Below are 26,816 nucleotides of genomic sequence, written 5' to 3' on the forward strand. Positions count from 1 at the left end.
CTTTGTTCTCTTGGTATTCTTAGTTGAAACCTAGGAGGTTCATATGCTAATTTCTTAGACCTTGAAGGCCGCCTCTAATATGAATGCATTTTGACAGTTTTTCACCACTAGATGGCATTAGTTCATGTGTATCATATAGATAACATTGAGCTCATGCACGTGAAGTTACCTAGGAGCCATCACTGATTGGCTTAAATGCAAGTCTGTCAAAAGAAGTGAACTAAGGGGGCAGTTTCCAGAGGCTTAGATACAAGGTAATCACAGAGGTCAAACATATATTAATATAGCTGTGTTGGTTATGCAAAATTAGGGAATGGGTAATAAAGGAATTATCTATCTTTTAAAACAATAAAAATTCTGGTGTAGACTGTCCCTTTAAATCACCAGACACAAGCATTTCCGCTTATGTCTTTGTTATAGCGGTTGATAATTCATATAATCAGACCATTATATTTAATGCAAAAGCTTAAAGGGACATAAAAACCCCCAAAAAAATGTTCATGGTTCAGATAGATCATTCAATTTAAAGCAACTTTCCAAAGTACTTCTATTATCAAATTTTCTTAATTCTCTTGGTATCCTTTGTTGAAGGAGCAGTAATGCACTACTGGCAAAGCCAGTAAAAAGAAGAATATACTGTGTGTGCAGCCACCAATCAGCAGCTTCTTAACCTACCTTGGTATACTTTTCAATGAAGGATACAAAGAGAACAAAACACATTAGATAATAGAAAGAAAAAAAATGATTTTCATGTCCCTTTAACTATTATTAAACCTTGGAAGTAAACTCACCCTAATGTAAAATTCCTTTTAAATATGTGCAGGAAAGAGAAAATTATTCCTTCTCTCTTTTGCTCACTTTCTGTCTTCTTGTACAAATCTACAGGTTACACCCAATTTCCGTTCTCTATATATTTTTTTTAAGTTCAGCTTTCTGGGTTTTCAGATTTTCCATTCTGTATTTTCTTAGGCTCTTTTCCATTCACAGCTTATTGGTTCTGAATAGAATGACACTCCTCTGTCTGAGTTAACTTTTTACTGCTGCTCTGGCTTCAGTGCAAAGGACTTTTTAGGCTGTTTTAATATTTAACTGAGAGTCTGTAGCTGTGAAAGAAAAGCACACGATAAAGATGTAATAGAAAGAAAAAAAAGAGAGAATTAAAGAGAAGCTGAAGACTGAATAAACAACATTCCGAGGAAGTTAATTGTTTTGCAACAAAAGATTCTGTTTCTATAGGTGACACTTTATGATGAACTTTATTTGGGAATAACAACAAAGTAAAAAAAGACGCAGCACTTCAACTTTATGGGAATTTAATTTGGTTGTGGTGTTATGGAGAGAAACAAACTTTCACCAAGAAAACTGGAATTGCATGATGTAAATGGAGCTTATATACAGAAAGAACTGTCCTACTGATGCAGAACTTGTGCTTGTAAAAAGTAACAAACAGAAGCTGTTTGTACTCTCCTGTTATGGGCAGTGGCAGCAGTAAACTTAGACGGACAGTACACAAGAATAGCTGTAGGCCATTTCTGAGAACTACAGAGGTACCATCAGGTGACAAAGCTGGTGAAGAGAAAGCCCCATGCAAAAACGAAGCTGAAATTTGTGCTCAGTTTGGAGAAAGAAACGCTAAACATGCTAATCTGCCTACAGAAGCTATTCATGGAGATTGTGGTGCACCAGTGGACAGAGATGATGAAGAACTACAGCTGCTGGATGAGATATTGGCAGAGTCTGAAGACTGTTTGTCCTGGAAAGGTTCTGTGAGTAAAGCAATTGCTTGTGCCAAAGTAGGCCCTGAACCACCTGTGACGCCTGTAGATCAGGTGAAAAGCACAGAGACAAACAAAATGGTTTATATATGGTCGTCATCTTCTGAATGTGAGCCTACTGATAACCTGCAGCACGTCAACAAAGAAAATATAAATAAGTGGGTAAGTAATCAGCTAAACTATAGAAAAGAAGCATGAGCCTCTGGGATTGTATATGACAGTTAGTTTTAGCTAAATTTAGCTAACATAGAAAGAGAGCTCTGTTTACATAACAACCATAAATGTTACAGCTCACTGCTCGATTTCTCTTTATACTCAATCAACTAATAGTGAATTTATCCATTTTTATCATTTTAGTCATTTTCAGAAACTTTGAAAGTTTATAATCTCCTCCGATTTGAAAAGTGCTTTATTTAATTATTAAGTTGTTTAGCAAAGGACTTTTGCTCTGCCATTGCGCTTATCAAATGTAATATTATTGACATATATACCGTGTGCTTATGTTTCATTATCTATATTTCTGAAAATAAAAATAATTTAAAAAAAAGTAATATTTTAAATATCTATAATGAACAGGAACTTCATCCATACATGTATGTGGCTTGAAAATATGGGACTTATGTAGGATATTTCTAAAAATGAGTGCACATTACATACATGAACAAAATGCTAACTGGGTCTAATTGTTAGAAAGTGACTAAAATGTATTAAAAATTTATCTTACTGGGTAAATAAATATGCATGTGCATAACTATTCCTTTACTTTATGTTTTTGTTTATCACCTAGATTACGAGTTTTGCTTTCCGGTTTTAACGCTGAAAAAAATGGCCATTTCAGGGTAAAAACCGGAACGCAGCCATTACGAGTCTTGTCGGTATAGCTGTACCACAAGCATTTTAGCCTGTAACGCAACGTCAATCCGACACTCAAAAAAATGACGTTTTTGCGTGGGATTTCCATAACGCCGGTATTACAGGTTGTGCGCACAAGGCTAAAAAGCTTTCTTTCCAGCCTATACCAACACAATCTGTTCCGCAATCTGAGACCAGTAGTTATGAGTTTTGCGCAACAAAACTGTTACACAAAACTCATAACTAAAATGTTATAAAGTACACTAACACTCATAAACTACCTATTAACCCCTAAACCAAGGCCCCCCCACATCGCAAACACTAAATTAAACTTATTAACCCCTAATCTGCCGCTCCCGACATCGCCGCCACTAATAAAATGTATTAACCCCTATTCCGCCGCTTCTTGACATCGCCGCCACTATAATAAAGCTATTAACCCCTATTCCGCCTCTCCCGACATTCACAGACACTATAATAAAGTTATTAACCCCTAAACCTCTGGCCTCCCACATCATCGCCACTAAATAAACCTATTAACCCCTAAACTGCCATACCCCCACATTGCAAAAAACTAAATTAAACTTTTAACCCCTAAACCTAAAAACTCCTAACTTTAAATTCAAAATTACAATATACCTATCTCGAAATAAATAAAAACATACCTGTGAAATTAAAAAAACCTAAGTTTAAACTAACAATTAACCTAACAACTATTATACTAAAATTAAAATAACTACAAATTAAATAAACTAAATTACACATTAAAAAAAAACTAACACTACTAAAAAAAAATAATTCTAAAATTACAAAAAATAAAAAATACTAAATTACAAAAATATAACAAACACTAAATTACGAAAAATAACAAATTAAATTATAAAAAAAAACAATTACACCTAATCTAATAGCCCTATAAAAAATAAAAAAGCCTGCCCAAAATAAAAAAAAAACCTAGCCTACCATAAACTACAAATAGCCCTTAAAAGGACCTTTTGTAGGGCATTGCCCTAAAGAAATCAGCTATTTTCCATGTAAAAAAAAGACAAAGACCCCCCAACAGTAAAACCCACCACCCAACCAGGCCCCCAAAATAAAAAACCTAACTCTAACAAAAACCTAAGCTACCCATTGCCCTGAAAAGGGCATTTGTATGGGCATTGCCCTTAAAAGGGCATTTAGCTCTTTTCCATTGCCCTGAAAAGGGCATTTAGCTTAGTTAAGAAAACCCAAACCCTAATCTAAAAATAAAACCCACCCAAAAAAAGTAAAAAAAACAACTAACACTAACCCCTGACGATCCACTTACAGTTTCTGAAGTCAGGACATCCAGGCGGCGAGAAGTCTTCATCCAGACGGCGAGGTTTCATCCATCCAGGCGGCGTCTTTTATCTTCATCCAGACGGCATCTTCTATCTTCATCCTGGCGGCATCTTCTATCTTCATCCTGGCGGTGCGGAGCGGGTCTATCCTTCAAGACATTCGTCACGGAGCATCCTCTTCATATGGTCTCCGCCATACAATGAATCTTCAATGCAAGGGAGTCTTTTCAAAATGGCGTCCCTTGCATTCCTATTGGCTGATTTGATTTTGGAAATTCAAATCAGCCAATAGGATGAGAGCTGCTGAAATCATATTGGCTGTTCAAATCAGCCAATAGGATGAGAGCTACTGAAATTCTATTGGCTGATTTGAATTTCAAAAATCAAATCAGCCAATAGAAATGCAAGGGACGCCATTTTAAAAAGGCTCCCTAGCATTCAAGATTCAGTGTACGGCGGAGACCATATGAAAAGGATGCTCCGTGCTGGATTTCTTGAAGGATGGACCCGCTTCGCGCCACCAGGATGAAGATAGAAGATGCCGTGGGATGAAGATAGAAGATACCACCTTGATGAAGATAGAGTGCCTGGATGGATAAAGACCTCGCTGCCTGGATGAAGACTTGTCGCTGCCTGGATGTCCGGACTTCTAAAACTGGAAGTGGATCGTAGGGGGTTAGTGTTTACTTTTTTGGGGTGTTTTTTTTTAGATTAGGGTTTGAGCTTTCTTAAAAGAGCTAAATGCCCTTTTCAGGGCAATGCAAAAGAGCTAAATACCTATACAAATGTCCTTTTCAGGGCAATGGGTAGCTTAGGTTTTTGTTAGAGTTAGGTTTTTTATTTTGGGGGGTTGGTTTGGTGGTGGGTTTTACTATTGGGGGGGTCTTTGTATTTTTTTACAGGGAAAAGAGCTGATTTCTTTAGGGCGATGCCCTACAAAAGGCCATTTTAAGGGCTATTTGTAGTTTACTGTAGGCTAGGGTTTTTTTTATTTTGGGAGAGGCTTTTTTATTTTTATAGGGCTATTAGATTAGGTGTAATTGTTTTTATTTTGGATCATTTAGTTTGTTATTTTTCATAATTTAGTATTTTTTATTTTTTGTAATTTTAGAATACATTTTTTTTAGTAGTGTTAGTTTTTTTTAATGTGTTATTTAGTTTATTTAATTTGTAGTTATTTTAATTTTAGTATAATAGTTATGTTAGGTTAATTTTTTTAATTTCACAGGTAAGTTTTTATTTATTTTTAGATAGGGATATTGTAATTTTAATTTAAAGTTAGGGGGTTGTTAGGTTTAGGGTTTAATAGTTTAATTTAGTTTTTTGCGATGTGAGGGGCTGGCTGTTTAGGGGTTATGTTTATTTAGTGGTGGTGATGTGGGAGGCCAGAGGTTTAGGGGTTAATAACTTTATTTAGTGGCAGTGATGTCGGGGAGCGGCAGAAAATGGGTTAATAGCTTTATTATAGTGGCGGCGATGTTGGTGTGCGGGGGAATAGGGGTTAATAACTTTATTATAGTGGTGGCGATATTGGGAGCAGCAGATTAGGGGTTAATAAGTTTATTTCAGTGTCGTCAATGTTGGGGGCGGCAGATTAGGGCTTAATAACTTTATTTTGTTGTCAACGATATCGGGGGCAGCAGATTAGGGGTATTTAGACTTGGGGTTTATGTTAGGGTGTTAGGTTTAAACGTAACTTTTTTCCCCCATAGACATTAATGGGGTTACGTTATGGCGATTGCCTTTCCGCACTTCAGGTGTTAGTTTTTTTTTCTAACACGCTCTCCCCATTGATGTCTAAGGGGAAAGCGTGCACAGGCATGTATTCTCAGCCCTTGGATATTGTGCGGTATGGAGCTCATCGCCACCATATTGCACGCACAAGGCGGCTTGTGCGTGCAAAACCTGTAATGGCAGCGCTATAGAGGGTGAAATAAACCAACTTTTGTTGCATTCGTTTTGCACCCTCTATAGCGCAAAACTTTTAATCATCTGAATTACTACATATTTATTGATAAGGCATATAGGGCCAGATTACGAGTGGAGCGCTCTCTTAACATGCTGTCAGGACTGCAGGAAGAAAGGTATGTTCCTTTAAGGCTCTCAACTGCAGATTAATATAGATTCAAAATGTAGTATTTGTCACACTTGGCTAATGGATTACTATGTAGAAGTAACTCAGAACAGTCTTAGTGATTATAATTCATTTAAATATGTAGGAAACAAAGTCTCTTACAATTGATCAAAAATGTATCAGAACTTAGGTTCAAATATTCTTGCAACCGTTATGAAAAAGTCTTTGTACATAAACAAATGATGTCCCTTTGAGTTTTATTCACTCAAAGATAAATCTGTCAGAGAATTGTTGTTGCTAGTATTTTTTGAGACAACGGAGTGTAAATGGTACGTATTTCTTACATGGGAGATAAGCGCAAGATCAACTTACTCGTTATTTCACTTCGGTAGTACTGAGCCAATGGAAGGTGTGCGTGATCTCCGTTCACGGAGAGGAGATTCAGATGTGATGTTACTAGACTAAGCGGAGCCAAACTCTGGTCACGGAGAGCTCCGTTCAGACGGCCAAAGCTAAGTGGAAGTCCGGAAAGGAAGTATTACTAAATTACTAAGCACCTGAGCGTGTTAGTGTGCAGGTTAAGTAGGGAAGGTGGGATGGGCTAAGATGACAGACAGGAAAGGAAACCTGACATGACCCCCCCCCCCCCCAGTCAAGCAAGCCGTCCCATGGCTTGGAGACGAGGATGATGAGGATATGGTCTATGAAACTGGGAGACAAGTCTAGGAGCGTTGATGTTAGTGTGCGGTTCCCAAGTGTCATCTTCAGGCACAAAACCTTTCTAACGTACTAAACACTGAAGTTGACCTTTATAATGCCTGGAGTCAATTCGATCCTGGACTTCATATTCATCAGTATCCAATGCACAAGGAGTCGGGGGAAGTACTGTATCAGACATTCTCATGCTTGTAGAAGGTTTCAATAAAGAAACATGGAATGTAGGGTGAATGCGGAGAGTAGGTGGAGGTTTCAAAGTAACTGCATTCGCATTGATGATCTTAGAAACAGGGAAAGGTCCTATAAATAGCCCAGCCAACTTTTTGCTAGGAATGTGCATCCTAAGATTCTTGGTAGATAGCCAAACCATATCCCCCACTGTGTATACTGGGGGTGTTCTTCTTCTAAGGTCATAATACTTTTTCTGTATGGCTTGAGCATATTGAATGTTCTGTTGAAGAACCTTAAAATTTTCCAGCAAGCTGTTGGTGAGTTTGTCTACTGTAGGGCATGCAGAACTATCAGAGGAGGTCAAAGTAATCTCTGGATGGTAAGCAAGGTTGGCATAGAACAGGGACATCTTGGTCGAGGAATTTAGGGAGTTGTTATAAGCGAACTCTGCCATAGAGAGATATTTACCCATTCTGTCTGTTGGTATGCACAGTAACACCACAAATACTGTTCCAGCCACTGATTTAGTCGTTCAGACTGTCCATTAGTTTGAGGATGGTAAGCAGAACTGAAATGGTGATCTATTTTGATCTGTTTACAGAGGTTTTTTCCAAAAACGAGAGCTAAACTGAGTGTCACGATCTGTGGTGAGAATCGTAGGGATACCCTGATATTTAACCAAAAACGATTACGACAAGAATTGTATTCTTCCCTTAAGAGGTAGCTGATTCGACTATATAATCCATTCCTACATGTTTCCAAGGTCTTTCTGGGATTTGGATCGGCATGAGTAGCCCATGAGGGGCTTTTCTTTCTGATTTTGATGTCACACAAATGGTGCAGGTTTGGTTTGGGTAATTTTTTTGGGTCAATACCTTCTTTGTAAAAGGTCCAAAGTTCTCCTAATGCCAGGATGCCCAGATAGAGATGAATCATAATGTATTTTTACAACAGTTTGTTGTAAGTCAGGGGGTATGTATACTTTAGAACCATGATAATAGAACCTATTAGATTGTTTGGATAGGATTTGAGATGGTAGATGATGATCAGAGTGTAAGGCTTCACAAAGAAGTTTAGGAAATATGGGAATTAAACCAATGAAATTCTCCTTAGGAATAATACTTGTTGGGGTTTGGCATAATGTTGAGGGTCTCCCTTCTTTGCGAGAGAGAACGTCTGCCTTTCCATTTTTAGAACCAGGTCTATAAAAAATCTGGTAGTTGAATCTTACAAAGTATAGACTCCAGCGGACCTGTCTTGCTGATAGAGTTTTGTTGGTTTGGAGATATTCAAGATTTTTATGATCAGTGTATATAATGATGGGGAGTTGAGTACCTTCCAGTAGGTGCCTCCAATGTTCAAAAGAGCGTTTAGATACCAATAGCTCTTTCTCACCGATTGGATAATTTATTTCGGCAGAAGTCATTACCTTAGAAAAATACGCTACTGGATGTATAGGGTCGTTAATAGTAATTCTTTGAGAAAGAACGGCTCTGAGGGCATAGTCGGAGGAATCCACCTCTAGGACATACTGTAGATTGGGATATGGGAATTGGAGAATGTGTGCTGTTGTAAATCTTTCCTTCAGGTAGTCAAAGGCTTTAGATGCTTCTTGATTACAAATTAATTGGATAATAGAACTAGTAAGGCGTGTAAGAGGTTTAGCGATCTTAGAAAATCCTTTGATGAACTTCCTGTAATAATTTGAGAAGCCTAAAAACCATTGAAGTTCCTTCCTATTAGTAGGGGTTGCCACTTTTTCACTGTCTCCACCTTATCCTCTTGCATTTGTATGCCGTTAAGACTAATTGAGTAACCAAGGAAGGAAATTTGATCGGTATGAAATACACATTTCTCTGCCTTGGCGTAAAGCTGATTGACTCTTAGCCTTGAGAGAACCCACCTGACATGTTTGATGTGTTCTTCTGGTGTCTGGGAGTAGATGAGTATGTTTTCTAGGTATACTACTACACATATGTCTAGGAGGTCTCTGAACACATCATTAATAAAATGTTGGATAGTGGCAGGAGCGTTACATAATCTAAATGGCATAACCAGGTATTCGTATAGACCATACCTGGTTCTGAATGCCGTTAACCATTCATTGCCTTGCCTAATACGTACTAAATTGTATGCTCCACGAAGATCCAATTTAGTGAATATTTTTGCTTGGTCCAGGCGCTCTATGAGTTCTGGTATAAGGGGCAGGGGATACCTATTTTTAACAGTTCTTTTGTTAAATTCCCGGTAATCAATAATTAGACGAAGTGACCGGTCTTTATTAATAACAAAAAACATTCCTTCTCCTGCTGGAGAAACAGACGGCCTAATAAAGCCCTTTTTAAGGTTTTTCATTTAAATATGTTTTTAAATGTGTGAGTTCCGGTTGACTCAATTGGTAAAGATGCCCATAGGGAACTGTTGCTCCAGGTTTTAGTTCTATGGGGCAATCGTATGAACGGTGAGGTGGTAGGTTATCTGCCTCTTTCTTGCTGAATACCTCAGAAAATTCTGCATATTCAATAGGAATAGCATTGGTTTCATCTGGTGAATGTAACAACAAAGAGTGAGTAAAGCAGGTCTGGTGATAATATTCAGATTGCATAGTTACCTTAAGGTTTTCCCAGCTGATAGTGGGTTGATGTAGTTGTAACCACTGCAGGCCTAAAACGATAGGGATAAGTTAAGAGAAATAAACAAAATAAATTCAGAATGAGTTTCAGAGGTTATAGTATGAATTGGTACAGTATGGTGAGTGATAGGACCAGTAGTGATTTGGGAACTATCAATAACACGTATGGACACAGGATTTTGTTTCAACAAAAGTGACCGGTCTTTATTTGTAACAAAAAACATTCCTTCTCCTGCTGGAGAAACAGACGGCCTAATAAAGCCCTTTTTAAGGTTTTCATCTAAATATGTTTTTAAATGTGTGAGTTCCGGTTGACTCAATGGGTAAAGATGTCCATAGGGAACTGTTGCTCCAGGTTTTAGTTCTATGGGGCAATCGTATGAACGGTGAGGTGGTAGGTTATCTGCCTCTTTCTTGCTGAATACCTCAGAAAATTCTGCATATTCAATAGGAAGCATTGGTTTAATCTGGTGAATGTAACATCAAAGAGTGAGTAAAGCAGGTCTGGTGATAATATTCAGATTGCATAGTTACCTAAAGGTTTTCCCAGCTGATAGTGGGTTGATGTAGTTGTAAGTAACCACTGCAGGCCTAAAACGATAGGGAAAAGTTAAGAGAAATAAACAAAATAAATTCAGAATGAGTTTCAGAGGTTATAGTATGAATTAGTACAGTATGGTGAGTGATAGGACCAGTAGTGATTTGGGAACTATCAATAACACGTATGGACACAGGATTTTGTTTCAACAAAAGTGGTATTTTATTCTTTTCAACTATCTATATAATTCCCGTAGGCTCCAGTGTCTAGGATAGCTTCAGTTTTCAAATGGTTTTGATCCCACTGTAAGGATAAAGGTAGAATACAGTAAACAGGTTTGTTTCTAACAACTAATGTAGTAGGTAATGTGTAGCACTTACTCTTTTTGTTCTAAAATAGTATGAGACATTCTAAAACTGTGTGTGCCGGGTTGGCACAGTACATGCAGAGTACCTTGGTCTTCCTTCTGAGTCCCTCTTCAGGTGTTAAGGGCCCTCTGATCATACCTATTTAAATAGGTTCAGTGTTGTTATTTGAGGAGGAAGATGGTTGGGTAGGGTTTGCGTATCTCCTATAGGCAGGTTCTGATGTGAGTCACTATGAACTCCTCTCCCTGAGTCTTCTATCGATTTGTATGGTTAATTTCATCATGGCGTCTAGCATAGTAGGTAGTTCTGTCCGGGCTAACTTGTCCTTGACAGTTTCAGCCAGACCGAGTCTATACTGGTTTCTGAGTGCCACTGCATTCCACTGGGAATCAGATGCGTATTGTTTGAAATCTGTGATGTAACATTCTACAGGTCTGTTTCCTTGTTTTATACTTCATTTTAGCCTCAGCAGTAATCTGCAGGTTTATGTCCAAATATAATTTATCCATCACTGTCAGGAAGTTATCCAATAAAGATAAGATAGGATCTGGGGATTCATAATACGAATCAGCCTATACCCTGGGTTCTCCTCTAAGAAAAGATATAAGGGTTAAAATGTTAGTTCTATTGGTGGAGTATGTTTTAGGTTTCAGGTTAAACAGTAACAGACATACATTCTTGAACTGTCGATAACTTTTCCTGTCCCCTGAGAAAGTATCAGGCATGGAAACCTGGGGTCCAGGAGATAGATCTGAGTGTATAGGCTTGGCACCAATAGTGTCACTTATTAATTTACGAAGAGTCTCGTTCTCAACTTGTAGATCTCTGAGGCCTTGCCCTAATTGGTCCACACGTTGGGATACATTATAGAAAATCTGTGGAAGATCTGCTGGATCCATAACTGGCTTAGTAATTATGTCAGGACTGCAGGAAGAAAGGTATGTTCCTTTAAGGATCTCAACTGCAGATTAATATAAATTCAAAATGTAGTATTTGTCACACTTGGCTTATGGAACTTAGGTTCAAATATTCTTGCAACCATTATGAAAAAGTCTTTGTATATAAACAAATAACATCCCTCTGAGTTCAGTTCACTCAAAGATATGACTGATGTATTAAAGCTCAACACAAATATAGTTGCAGCAATTACAAAAGTCTTTGTACATAAACAAATGATGTCCCTCTGAGTTCTATTCACTCAAAGATAAATCTGTTTTTGAGACAACAGAGTGAAAATGGTATTTCTTACATGGGAGATAACCACAAGATCAACTTACTCGTTGTTTCACTTCAGTAGTACTGAGCCGATGGAAGGTGTGCGTGATCTCCGTTCATGGAGAGGAGATTCAGACGTGATGTCACTAGAGTAGGTGGGGCCAAACTCCGGTCACGGAGAGCTCCGTTCAGATGGCCAAAGCTAGGTGGAAGTCCGGAAAGGAAGTATACACCAAGGAAATGATGTTTATACACAGAGCTGCAGAATAATTACCAGGAGCGTGCTGTAGAAATCCTAGGTAGGTAAAGTTGGTGCGAGGCACAACACTGCAGGAAGCAGAGAAACATCACAGGATAAAACTGTTATCCGGTTTGAAGTGTGGAGACTGATAGATGAGGTAAGAGATTCTTGAAGTTAACTCTGTTAACAAAGAACGATGTTCAAGTGAGTTCAGGAAGCTTAGGTGCACTAAACAAAATTACTAAGCACCTGAGCTTGTTAGTGTGCAGGTTAAGTAGGGAAGGTGGGATGGGCTAAGATGACAGACAGGAAAGGAAACCTGACACATGTGCACTTAAAGGGGCAAACCCTGTTTATGGGTGCACGTTAAATAACCAGCCATTACAAGTGACTGGTTAATGTGACCGCAAGCTTGTGGTTTCACTTTGCTCTAAGCGCAATTAATCAGAGAATTAAAACTTGCCCCAAATGCACTGCAAAATAGAGAGTACAGTACAGTACCATAAGAAAAATATATGATAATTTTTATTGCCTTTAAAAAAAACCTGCACAAAGCAGTTATAAGGGTTCACATTGCGCTGTACTTGTAATACCAGCACACATTTATATGCAAAAAGGGCCGCCATCAGGGGGTGAAAGTGACTCCTGTCAGGGGCCCACTGGACCAGGGGGCCCCATGAGACAAGCACAATTTTATTTTTTATTTCAATTTTGGCAGCCACCAGCAAAGTGCTATTGAGTGTGGAAAATGTTATTACAAGGAAAAAAAGCATTAGCATTTGAGAGGATTTCTGAGTGTGCACTAAATCACTATGCACAGTGTGAGACAGACTTCACTTCAGTTTGTACAGTGTGTGTCAGACGACAGATCACTTTCATTTGCAAAAGAGGTAGGACTTACTTAGCAAATGTTTTTTATTTCTTTGTGCAATTTCGGATTGTAACTTCAGTGTGGTAGTTGTAACGTGAGGCCAGGGGTCCATAAAAACATTTTTTTTTAGCAATATGCAGCAGTATATTTATAATTATTTGACAATGCTGTAGAAATTCTATATTTAAAACCATACAGAAATGTTTCCTCCTCAATACACAAATGGTAGGTGCCCTTTTGGCCGATATGATTTTTTTAAAATTTATATATATATATTTTAATTACATTCCAGTTTACTGCCCCTTAATGCAAGGACTTTCCAGATGCCAGGAGACATTTTATCTAAGATTTTTTACATCTGCATAAAATGTTATACTCTCAGGCTAAAATTGCTCAGTGTTTGAAATGTGATAGGTTAACTTAACACTGTTCAGTTTACACTACAGCTGACTTGATTTTGAAATACGTGCAAACAAGCCTAAATCCTGCATTTAACCAGATCTAATGGTATGAGACTAAGTATCACAGCTTATCATTCCAGCAAGACCATATAGACTACAGCATTTTCAAAATCCATAAGTACAGCTGACAGATGGGAACAGTTGTACACCAGATTTGAAGTGGTGTTCTTGGTTGGGGAAAATGGGGGGGAACCCAAACATATGTCAACCTGTCAAAAGTACTTTTCTTCATCTACCCATTCTGACAGATCATTAATGTACAATTTTGAATTCACAGTATTTTTGTTTGCACATTTACAAATATGATGTTTTAGAAAGTGATCTCTTAATTTCTGCTATTTTTTATCATGCATGTCACACACTGTTGATTTAGGGGATGTCAATGTGCAGAAATTTTACCTCCTGTGAGTGTCTGTGTTTATGTCTTTGTGCTTTTGTTGGTGTCTCTATGAGTGTGTATGTATTTTTTTTCTGTGCGTCTATCTGTGAGTGTGTGTGTGTCTGTCTGTGCATTTTCTGTGGATGTCTCTGTGAGGGTGTGTGTATGTATGTCTGTGTATTTTCTGTGGATGTCTCTGTGAGGGTGGGTGTGTATGTCTTTGTGTGTTTTCTGTGGATATCTCTGTGAGGGTGTGTGCATATGTCTTTGTGCATTTTCTGTGGGTGTCTCTGTGAGGATGTGTGTGTGTGTGTGTGTATGTATGTATGTATGTGTATTTCCTGTGGATGCCTCTGTGAGGGTGTGTGTGTGTATGTATTTCTGTGTTTTCTGTGGATGTCTCTGTGATGGCGTGTGCGTATATCTTTGTGCCTTTTCTGTGGGTGTCTCTGTGAGGGTGTGTGCGTATGTCTTTGTGTGTTTTCTGTGGATGTCTCTGTGAGGGTGCATGTGTATATCTGTGCATTTTCTGTGGGTGTCTCTGTGAGGGTGTGTGTGTATGTCTTTGTGCATTTTCTGTGGATTTCTGTGTGTGTGTGTGTGTGTGTGTGTATGTATGTCTTTGTGTATTTTCTGTGGATGCCTCTGTGAAGGTGGGTGTGTATGTCTTTGTGTGTTTTCTGTGTATGTCTCTGTAAGGGTGTGTGTGTATGTATGTCTGTGTGTTCTGTGGATGTCTCTGTAAGGGTATGTGCATATGTCTTTGTGCATTTTCTGTGGGTGTCTCTGTGAGGGTGTGTATGTATGTCTGTGTGTTTTCTGTGGGTGTCTCTGTGAGGGTGTGTGCATATGTCTGTGTTTTATTTGGGTGTCTCTGTGATGATGTGTGCATATGTCTATGTATTTTCTGTGGGTTTCTCTGTGAGGGCGTGTGCATATGTCTGTGTTTTCTGTGAGTGTCTCTGTGAGTTTGGGTGTGTGTGTATGTCTGTGCATTTTCTGTGGGTGTCTCTGTGAGGGGGTGTGTGTGTGTGTCTTTGTGTGTTTTATGTGGGTATCTCTGTGAGGGTGTGTGTGTGTGTATGTCTTTGTGTGTTTTTTGTGGATGTCTCAGTGAAGGTGTGAGTGTATGTATGTCTTTGTGTGTTTTCTGTGGGTGTCTCTCAGTGTGTTGTGTGTATTTTCTGTGGGTGTCTGTGAGTGTGTATGTCATTGTGTGTTTTCTGAGGCTGTCTCTGTGGGTGTTTCCTTGGGTGTATATTCAAGTTTGTGTTTGAGTTTGTGTGTGTCCATTGTCTGTTCCTTTTTAGGACATTTTGACCTTACTACTGATTATTCACATCTTTCTACAGACTTTGACACTAATGAGACTTTTTCGGAAGTCACCAATCCACCACTTAACCTTTAAATTATTGTTTAGGCAGTTCAGGGCCCTTCCTTTCAGCCACTGCATATAGTTGGCATCTTCCTTGACAAAAAGATAATCAGAACTCCATATTTTGTCTTGTAAATGTCCTTTTTGACAAGCTGTAGTCTACCTCATTACTTCTTAGATCAATGTAAACAAGTGCTGAGTGTCTGTGTGGGTGTCTGTATCCGAGTGTGTCTGTGTTGCGTGTCTGCTAGAGTGTCTATATGTGAATCCTTATGTGTGACTGTGTGTTTCAGTGTATGAGTGTTTCTGTGTATTTCTATGTTACTACCTTTACAACATTTCCAAGTTTGACTACACTTAAGAATAAAGTGCATATACATTTTAGTGACTTGTTCAAAAATTGCACATGTCAGAGGGGGGGGGGGGGCAAAAATTTTAGTGGCGGCCCTGCATGCGATGGTATTACTGAGTGGAGCACAAATATTGTGCTTGTGTAAGCTCAGTATTGCGCTCCACTTGTAACCTGTTCCTTAATAAGTTCAAACCACAAAAAATATATTTCTTCTTAGGGGTTAGTCTTTATGTAAGTTTCTAAAGAATAATGCTGGTTGTTATAATTTTAAATCACACATAAAATATAGAAACAGAGTTCAATGCCCCCCTTAAAGGGACAGTCAAGTAAAAAAAACACTTTCATGATTCAAATAGGGCATGTAATTTTAAACAACGTTCCAATTTACTTTTATCACCAATTTTGCCTTGTTCTCTTGGTATTCTTAGTTGAAAGCTAAAGCTAAACCTAGGAGGTTCATATGCTAATTTCTGAGACCTTAAAAGCTGCCTCTAAGCTGAATGCATTTTGACCACTAGAGGGCGTTAGTTCATGTGTTTCATATTGATAACATTGAGCTCATGCACGTGAATATACCAAAGAGTGAGCACTGATTGGCTAAAATGCAAGTCTGTCAAAAGAACTGAAATAAGAGGCAATCTGCAGATGCTTAGATACAAGGTAATTACAGAGGTAAAACGTGTCTTATAACTGTGTTGGTTATGCAAAGCTGGGGAATGGGTAATTAAGGGATTATCTATCTTTTAATAAAACAAAAATCCTCGTGTTGACTGTCCCTTTAAACTAGTTAACTCAGATCACATCAAAGACAAAGGTAGATTGTGTTTTCGAAGCAGTTTGCATGCAAGTTAAATTCCACTCGTATTACAAGCTGAAAGTAAATGTGAACGCGTGAACGCAGTCACGATTTAAGCTAGAATAATTACTGTGACTTCAGAGCTCTGGTTAACTGCTACGTGAGTAAAACAAGTGTCACAAAACACATAAAAAATACATTTAAAAGGACAGTTACACTTATATTAATACTATCTAATAAAAAGTTATATGGGCTCAAAGATATGAGGTCTCAGGTGTACTTTGAATGTTTCTCTGTAGCTTTAACAAATTAGGATCATCCGCTGTACATTACTGTGTATCTATTACTCTTTTAAAAACTGCACTGAAGTTTACATTATTTATAGGCAAAATATATCTTGCAGTTCTTCCATGTTTTATAGGAGGTTACTACATGTTCAAGCTATTGCTATGAGGCTATCATCTGAAGTGAAGTATGATAGCCTTGGAGCAACTACTAGAACAAGGCTCATGCTCAAAGGAATGGCAAACATGGATGTGATGAGAGTGGGAAGTGACGTCACCGGATGGGGGCGTGGTTTAGCATTATTATTGTCTATGTCGCAGTTACCAAGTTAGATATGTTGTACAAGCTGTATACTTCTATGCTCTGCAATAAAATAGCATTGTACCTTCTATGCTGTGTCCTGCATCTCAAGAAATGGTGTCATAAGTACTTGCGTGCGCTTCTGTTTCCTGATTAATGATGATGTCGAAGTTTACACCACCTGAGCCTTTTGATTTCTCTCAGCCTGCAGCTTGGACCACATGGCATCAGCGGTTTCAACGCTTCAGGATTGCTTCCAAGCTGGACAAGGAGAGTGGTGAAGTACAAGTTAATTCTCTTTTATACTCTATGGGGAAAGATGTGGAGCCAGTGTTCAATGCCTTTACTTTCCAAGAAGGAGAAGAATTTGACTTTGAAATAGTTATGAATAAACTCAGTGCCCACTTTGTACCCAAAAGAAATGTGATTCATGAGAGGGCTTGTTTTCAGAAACGTAATCAGCGTGTGGGAGAATCTGTGGAGTCATTTGTGCGCAGCCTGTATGAACTAGCTGAATTCTGTGAGTTTGGTGTTGCTAAAGAGGAGCAAATCAGAGACAGAATAGTCATAGGAATTGCAGATGCTGAAGTCTCACTAAAGCTACAGTTGGAGGCTGATTTAACATTAGATGGGGCTATTAGGATGGCCCGCCAGAGTGAACTGGTTAAAAAGCAAAGTGCTGATCTGAGGTCTGAGAGTATTGTGGATGAAGTGCAGCAGTTCAGGAGAGCTGCTACTGAAAGGCACAGTGTGAGCGGTAGACCAAGGGCAATAGATAGGCCCAGAAGTGGATGGACGCAGCATGCTCGCTGCACACGGTGTAACCGTACCCATGATCAGAGTGTTGTATGCCCTGCTAACGACAAAGACAAATATGCTTTGGGCATATCATCAATGGGGATGGCATCAAGCTGGACCCTGATACAATCTGTGCTATTGAACAGATGAAAAGTCCTTCTGATGTACATGAACTGAGACAAATATTGGGCCTTGTAAATTATGTGGGCAGGTTCCTTCCAGATTTATCCACAATACTACACCCTATCACAGAGTTGCTAAAGAAAGATGTTGCCTGGGTCTGGGGACCTTCACAGGAAGAATCCTTTGAGCAGGTTAAGTCCCTGCTGGGGTCTGCCCCAGTGTTGGGGTTCTATGACCCTTCCAAAAAGAGTGTGGTTAGTGCTGATGCGAGCAGTTATGGGTTAGGGGCCACCCTCCTACAGTTGAATAAGAACAAACTACAGCCTATCGCTTACTGTTCCCGTACACTGACGGCTGTTGAGTAGTATGCCCAATTTGAGAAAGAGTGCCTGCCTGCAGTTTGGGCCTGTGAGCGCTTCCAGCGTTTCCTAGTGGGTTTAGAGAAATTTAGTCTGGAGACTGACCATAAACCGCTAGTCCCTCTAATCAACTCCTATGATATTGACAAAACAAACACCCCTAAGATGCCAGAGACTTCTGATGAGGCTGCTCAGGTTCAATGTTCAGGCAGTGCATGTGCCGGGGAAACATATGGTAGTGGCAGATACACTTTCCAGGCTCCCGCTGGCTGCTGCTAAATAATCTTCAACGCAATCAGATGTGAAAGTGTATGTAGATTCAGTTCTGGCATCCAAATCCATTTCATCAGGAAAGCTAGAGCAAATAAGAAAGGAAACATATTTAGATACTGACCTTCAGGAAGTTATTAAGTACATAAAAGAAGGCTGGGCCGAGAGCTGGGCAGCCTGGATTTTTTTACGTTCTTACCAGTCAGAAAGGTCGCAGCTCACAGAGCTGGATGGGTTGGTGCTGTTCCAGGACCACATTGTTATTCCTGTTAGCATGCGGCAGGAGATGTTAAGCAGGATTCATGATGGCCACCTGGGCATTACAAAGTGCAGAGAAAGGGCAACTACGGCAGTATAGTGGCCTGGGATCAGTTTCGACATCGCAAGCCATGTGTCAAAGTGTGCCTTTTGCCGGGAACGTCGGCCTACTCAGAGAAGGGAGCCCTTGATTTCTACTCCGCTGCCTGAAGGCCCGTGGCAGAAAATACCTGCTGATTTGTGCAAACTGCATAGGAAAAAGTACCTAGTCGTGATTGACTACTATTTCAGGTATTTGGAGATTGCGTTATCACTCGTCTCAAGAGCTTGTTCGCCTAGTGGGGCATACCAATGGAGTTAGTGAGTGATAACGGAATGCAGTTTGCTTCCACAGAGTTCAGTTCTTTCAGCAGTGAATATGATTTTGTCCATTCTACGTCGAGTCCACATTACCCGCAGGCCAATGGAATGGCTGAAAGGGCAGTTCAAACAACAAAGTTCATTTTAAAGCAATCTGAGCCGTACCTAGCCTTCTTGTCCTATAGGGCAACTCCAATTCAAGCCACGGGTTTTAGCTCGGCACAGCTGATGCTAGGTTGTCAGATTCACACCACTTTACCCTCTGTGGGTGTCTTCCAGCCAACTAGCTCTGTTCCTCAGGACGAGGTCCTTAGGAGGGATGAAGAGGCTAAAAGGGGCTATCGATTCTTCTACGACAGGAAACACTCTGTGAGGCCCTTCCAGGAGCTGAATGTGGGGCAAAGTGTCAGAGTTAAACTGGATGATGAGAAGAAATGGAAGACGCCTGCTACGGTAATTGAACGCTCTCCAGAACCAAGGTCTTATGTAGTCCTTACTGATGGAGGGACAATAAACGTCGAAATCAAAAACATCTTCAGCCAGTACCTGAGAGTTTGGAACTGGATGCCTCAGCACCACTGCCGGTGGGATCCCCTGTTTTAAGAGGGGTGTCTTCCCCTCAGCAAGATCACAGCAGGGATACAAGAATCTGCTTCCAGCAGACTCTCAATCACCTTCTGTATCAGAGGACAGTTCATGTAAAATGACATCAAGTGGAAGAGTGGTTAAACTTCCAGCCCGAACTTGGGAATAGCACTAGTTAGAGCCGTGACCGGAAGTATGGGCAGAATAATCCCATGGTCACTGTGGACTAGGGTAGTCTACCCCGATGTTCAAGTCAGGATTGTATTTCATGTTGTGTATATATATATATATATATATATTCTCTTTAACTTGTTATTCATTGTATACTAAACAAAACTATTTCTGTATGCTTCTTGTATACCTTGTTATTTGATGTATTCAAAGAGAAAAATGTGTATGTTTTGTCCTTTGAAAAGGGGGAAGATGTGATGAGAGTGGGAAGTGACGTCACCGGATGGGGTCGTGGTTTAGAGTTATTATTGTCTATGTCGCAGTTACCACGTTAGATGTGTTGTACAAGCTGTTTACTTCTATGCTCTGCAATAAAATAGCGCTGTACCTTCTATGCTGTGTCCTGCATCTCATGACAATGGACTCAAGGACAAAAAGTTTTTATTAAGGAGGCTGCTAACTTTATGACCAGGGCAGAGTGAAGGTTTATGTCCCAGCGTCATCCACCCATATTCCAGACTCCTCCCACTTTATAAAGGAACCTTACTTGGCTTACCTGCTTATGTAATCAAGGTTGTCCAGACTCCAAATTCAGAAGCAAACCTCAGCAGCCTGCAGACACTGTGGGACAGTTAGTGGAAGTGACAGTGACATTATGAGTGAGTGTGGCTAGAGATTATCTGAATGCTCAGTAATACCTGGGCTGCTCGATTGCTTTATCCAGAGTTCACAAAAACCTTGTACATATTTGCCTCCTGTCACTGTGTGCTGAGTAGTCCTGCCTGTTCCTGTCACCTGTGTGACACTTGGTGTCTGTGGTCAGTGTGGTGGGAGAAGTATATCCAACTGGACAGTCAGTGCTGTGAGTATTGTTTTTACTTCATACTTTTGTTCTTAAAGGGACAGTGGGGTTGACACCTTTTTTTAGAACAAAAAATACTGGCCATGCTCATTAGCATACAACTTGTATAAATAATTACATGGAAACTAAAGCTGCTAGGCCAGATTTTAAGGGACTATTTGTTTATTATTAGATTCCATGATGCCAGAACATTTATTTCTGTATTTATTATTTATCAATATTGACCTTAAAGGGATAGTAAAGTCCAAATGAAACTTTCATGAATAAGATAGGGCATGTAATTTTAAACAACTTTCTAATTTACTTTTATCATAAAATTTGCTTTGTGCTCTTGTTATTCTTAGTTGAAAGCTAAACCTTGGTAGGCTCATATGTTTATTTCTAAGCACTTGAAGGCCGCCTCTCATCTAAATGCATTTGACATTTTTTCACAGCTAGAGGGCGTTAGTTCATGTATTTCTTATAGATAACACTTTGCTTACGCACGTGAAGTTATTTAAGAGTCAGCACTAATTGCCTGAAATGCCAGTCTGTCAAAAGATCTGAGATAAGGAGGCAATTTGCAGAGGCTTAGATACAAGGTAATCACAGAGGTAAAAAGTATATTTCTATAACAGTTTTGGCTATGAAAAACTGGGGAATGGTAAATAAAGGGATTATCTATCTTTTTAAACAATAACATTTTTGGTGTTTACTATCCCTTTAACCATAAAAATACCTGCTTTGTCGGTTAAATACCAGCTAGGTAGCAACCCTAAGGGACTAGAAAGTTAGAGATTAGGGATATGGGTTTTGTCATGCACATGCCCAAAATTGAACCTTGGTGTCTGTGTTTTTGGCTTGTGGCTTTCCCCTGTGCCACTTGAGTACTGAGGGGCCTATCTATCAAGCTCCATATGGAGCTTGAAGCCCTGTTATGAAGCAGGGATGAAGATAGAAGATGCCGTCTGGATGAAGACTTCTACCTGTCTGGAAGACCACTTCTGCCGGCTTGAATGAAGACTTCTCCCGGCTTCGTTGAGGACTTCTCCCGGCTTTGTTGAGGATGGATGTCCGGTCTTCAAAACTGTAAGTGGATCTTCGGGGGTTAGTGTTTTTTTATGGGTTTATTGGGTGGGTTTTAGTTTTAAATTAGGGTTTGGGCAATAGAAAAAGAGCTAACTGCCCTTTTAAGGGCAATGCCCATCCAAATGCCCTTTTCAGGGCAATGGGGGGCTTAGGTTCTTTTAGTTAGGATTTTATTTGGGGGGTTGGTTGTGTGGGTTGTGGGTTTTACTGTTGGGGGTGTTTGTATTTTTTTTTTACAGGTAAAAGGGCAGATTTCTTTGGGGCAATGCCCAGCAAAAGGCCCCTCTTTTAAGGACTATTGGTAGTTTATTGTAGGCTAGGGTTTTTTTTATTTTGGGGGGGCTTTTTTATTTTGATAGGGCTATTAGATTAGGTGTAATTAGTTTAAATATCTGATAATTTCTTTATTTATTTTGTGTAATTTAGTGTTTGTTTGCTTTTTTAATTTAGGTAATTGTATTTAATTTAGGTAATTTATTTAATTGTAATGTAAGGTTAGGTGTTAGTGTAACGAGGTAAAGCTGTTAGGCTTGTGCAAGAGAGGGCACCAGAGGCCAAAAGTATCAAACACTAATGTATAAAAAAATACAACAGCAATTTATTAAAAATATAAATTAAAATACATATTATAAGGGACGTCTCCCTATAACAATTATAGCACAAAATATAAAACTATAAACGAATTAACCTATCTAAAAATAGCATACCCAGAAAAATGGCATATACATAAAAATAGTGATAACCGTTGTATAAAAGTCAGCAATAATGTCCGTTTAAGGGAGGTATTATACCAATGAGTATGGCTTGCTGATATATGTTCGGTATGGGACAGTTACCAAAAAGTTGCAATCTTAGAAGGTTAATCCTAAGGAGGCGTGATATACACAATCCCAATCTAAAGTTCACATGCAAGATGTTAAATGTAGTGAAACATATCCATTCCGTGAGTGATGTTTGCATAAAATGTTAATACTTGGTAGCTGTATAGGTCGGTACTTTACCCCTCTTCTTTTAGTAGATGTGTTGTCCGGTCTAAACGTGGAACGCTGAGGCCCCTGCAGCTCCTTTACCGAGCTGTGCTCCAAACTGCAACCACGTGTTGGATGGCATCTGACGTCACGCCTCGTCCGTCGGCTCTTGTTAGCATGGTGACAGTGCGTATAGATCAAACTGTCAGTTTCATCCACAGTTGTGACAAACGGATCTTTTACCTGCACCCAGTGTCATACACACAAGCCAGCACTGTACTGTAGTGGGGTATCCAATTCCTTCCACACTAAAAAATGCAGTCAAGATTGTTGAGAGAAATTTGGTGAAATTGTTAACCCGGGTTAAATAGCACAAAATCATAAGATGTATATAGTAGATAATGAAGTGTTGCAATGCCACACAAACAAGCGACGCGTTTCACCCTCCTCTGGGCTTTATCAAGATGTTCATGGCATGCAGCAAAGTCCCTTATAAATGATGTATCTGTGTGTGATTGGTTGCAAGCTTAATTGATGTACATTGTATCCAACTTTGTTAAGGTGGTATAACATTTGTCTCTTTGAAGTAAACGGTATGTTTGCAAATGTCAGCTTTTTAGTTGGCATACTCATATATCTTAGCCCTCTCATATATATAAAAATAAATATAGGTGAAAAACTAGCAGAGAAACCAACTTTTATTTTTTTAAAAGCAAAAAAATTTAAAACCATTAGCAACCCCAAGACTACCAATAACAGTGATTTCATGGCTGAAAATGAGTAGTGGTGTGTGCATTGTTACTTCTTTCTGGGCTCTATCTGTAATGCATATAGTGGCATAAGAGACTTTAAAATGTAACTGCCACTCATGGGACTTTGGAAAAACTGGACAATTAAGTGTCCAGTATTTTTGCATAGATTTTAATAGACAGTCTGCTGAAATACTGGACTGTCTGGCTAAAAACTGAACACCTAGTTCCTGAATGCAACATATCAAGTATTAGTGGTGTAGTGTGCAAAGCGCCTAAACAAAGGCCGAGGTTGCTATAGGTGCAGTGGGTCCCTAAACTGGATGAAGAAAATCTCTGAAGGGGCTAATGAGGTCTGACTAAAAATGTTATTTAATACAATAAAAGGTCACAGTAAAAATACAATAAAACACAGATAATGAACAAGGGAAAATCACAATTGGTTAAAATTATGGATCCATAATATCTATGTTGAAAGGCTTGACAGAAATGTGCAATGGGTAATGCAGGGAAGGATATCCTGTAAACGTGTGTATACAAAGATGATGTTAACGGTAACAAAGTCCAGCAATAGTGTCCAGGTAAAAGGTGATTTGGTTAGTGTCCAAAATAATAAATCAACATACCAATCTTGTGTAGAGCAAAAGTAAAAAAATCAAAAATTAGAAAATCAAAAATCCAGTGTGTGTACACAGTGATGAAAAAAATAAAAAATGTGAAAAGAAAAATAATATATATATATATATATATATGAAAAGCCCAAAAAGAGAGTATATATTGTGAAGTGACAGTTTCTGAGTGATAATTTGATGGGGGTGGTCCTCCAGTAGGATCCTAGTGGTACTTTATATCCTCCTATACGATTCTGAGTGTCCTATAAAAATTAAGAATAATAGTGTAGATTGTACAAATAAAGTGGATAATATTGGAAATGTGCTTACCAGCTGTGTCAACGCATTTCGGCCTGTACAAGGCCTTTTTGAAGACAATAAATTTGTGTAACAGTGATGGCCTTATATAAGGGTGAGCACTGAGCAATTGAGACAATGGTGATTGCTTGGGCGCCAAAACCTTGAATTATGAGACGCCCACTTCCTGTGTGGTGTATTGTGGGTATAAGTGAATAACAGAACTTATAAAGCAAAGTGACTCAATAAACTTAACATGAGAGATTTAAAATAACATGTATATAGAGACTCATATTATATTTATAGTCATACATAATAGCCTGACTGCTTTGTATAATAATATCTCGGTCGACTGTGTTTCCGTGACATCATATCCGGTTTCTGGATCAATGACGTCATTTCCGGTTTCGGTTATATTGGAAGTGCGTGCAGACCTTATTGCGAGCTGGAGGGGATTTACCTACGTATTACCCAAATGTTGTAAATCTCTCAATCTTCCATCTGAAGAACAATGGAAGGCTAAAGTGAGCAGAATTCTCCTACTGGAGATGTACAACAATCTCAAAACATATCAGCTCTATAAATATTATGATATTTTTTTATTGGGAGTCATATTATAAGAATAACTAGTAATCAGCAGCAGCACCTTTAAAGGGACAGTAAACACTAACTTTTATTTAACTGCATGTAATAGGCATTATATATAATATAATATGCACAGACACTGATCTAAAAATCCAGTATAAAACCATTTAAAAACTTACTTAGTAGCTCCCAGTTTAGCTCTGTTAAAAAAGGTTAGCTGAAAAACCCACTGAAAGTGGTTCTATAGCAAAAAATGCAGACACTCCCCCCTCCCCCTTCTTCTGCATATGAAAATTCTTTTTACAAAAACAGAAGCAAGCTGGAGTAGGTATACATCAGTATTCTCCTAAAACTTTGGGGCTTGGTTAGGAGTCTGAAAATCAGCACAATTTTATTTAAAAATAATCAAAACTAAACATTAAAAAAAACAAAAAAAAACTGTATAGTCTATATAAATGGATCATCTACACCACATTTATGCAAAGAAGAAGTGTAATTCCAGGATAGAACCCCCTTTGGCTCTTTGAATGAATCACTCGCCTTCCCGTATATTTTTTTTTTCAATTGTAATGTTAGATGCAAAATAGTCATTCTAATATGTGCTTGTAAAAATGTTAGAATGATGTGCTATAGTGATTTGTTATGTTTTTATGTGGTTCCTGTTCTGTTTAGTTATGATGTATGTTTTGGCTGTATATACTTTCTTATTTTATATATTGTTACTGTTAATGCTAAAACATAATAAATATTAAAATAAAGTTAAAAAAAAAGAACTGGACTTCCGGCAGGCGGCTCACCAAGATGGCCACAGGCTTACAAGGCTCCGTGACTGAAATCTGCTTTTGAGTGCTTAGTGGTAGAATCTTCAGCCGTCCATACCTCCCTTGGCAATTATTGTGCCCGGGAAACTTTTAGGATCAGGAAATTACATCCCCTGTCCTCCGAGAAGGCATTGAAAAGTGAGAATTAGTTCTTGGACCTGCAGACGTGCACACTTTGATAAATAAGATGGCGCACATTGTGGAGGCCCTAATAGACGTTTTTACACCAATACTGGATTCCCTAGCAGCTGCTATGGGGGAACTTATCTGCAAAGTGCAGGGGCTCAATTTCCCCGAGCACCCTATTACAGTTTCCACATGCCTAATTGCCTCTCAGCAGAACTCACCTACTAATCTAAAAGAAGGCGCCCTGGATAGCGGTGTCACGGAGGGGATAGAGAGGTCACATTGTCCTATCTCCCTACCCCAAACAAACCACCTGGTCATGATGGAGCTGGAGACAGTGAGTGCCGTAAAGGTTCCCCATACATTGATCTACCCTAGACTTACTGCTATAGAACCGCTACAGACTACAGGACTACTGACACTCTGTGGAGGTGGGAGCGCTGGCGACCCCACATTCTGTGATCCAAATCCTTTTCAGTTTGTCGCCGCAACCTCCGTGCCGACCGATGCACTGTGTGTGTTGGGAGAGGACTGCAGCTCCATGACCCACGTTACACAGCGGAGCAGACGGGCTGCAGCTGTAATTGCCCCACCGCAGGAAACCATTTTACAAAAAATCCTGAAGTCAGACTCGAGTGATGGCGGCTACTCACATATCAAAACGCTGTATCTAATTCCCGCTGCGGAGCAGACCCTTTCGCCCCTGCAAACAAACTGCTTCTCTCTGAGGCATGTATGCCATGCTCCACTTCGTATGGGGGTCGGATAATCAGTTTATGGTTGCGGCCACATATAACAGCTGACTGTGTGGCGGAACTCTACATGGACTGGTGCCTTCGCCCGGCTTTTGTGTAACTGTGAAACACCCAGCACCTTTTAGTATCTGGAGGCATCTGTCCAGCTCCTGTAAATTTGCAATTTCAGCGGTTGTATTACTTTGTTTTTTAGCTCGGTCTATAGTATATGTTGGTCTTACTACATGTATGCCTATTATTAATTGTTTTGCTGCGCTGACTCTCCTACCCTCTGAGATGTTAAAGTATACCATCTGGGCAGTACATTTTATTAGCAGCAATGTGCT

At 39.3% G+C, this 26,816-nt stretch overlaps 1 protein-coding gene across 1 annotated transcript in view; it reads left to right on the forward strand.

The window, feature by feature from the left end:
• The first annotated feature begins 1,063 nt into the window (after positions 1-1,063).
• Positions 1,064-26,816, forward strand: part of LOC128655288 (uncharacterized) — a 35,840-nt gene continuing 10,087 nt past the window's right edge. Inside the window, exon 1 of the mRNA XM_053708944.1 lies at positions 1,064-1,937. Coding sequence (XP_053564919.1) covers positions 1,473-1,937 — 465 coding nt within the window. The 5' untranslated portion in view covers positions 1,064-1,472. The remainder of the gene's footprint in view (positions 1,938-26,816) is intronic.

The sequence above is a fragment of the Bombina bombina genome, chromosome 4 (assembly GCF_027579735.1).
Source record: "Bombina bombina isolate aBomBom1 chromosome 4, aBomBom1.pri, whole genome shotgun sequence".
NCBI classification, from domain to species: Eukaryota; Metazoa; Chordata; class Amphibia; order Anura; family Bombinatoridae; genus Bombina; species Bombina bombina.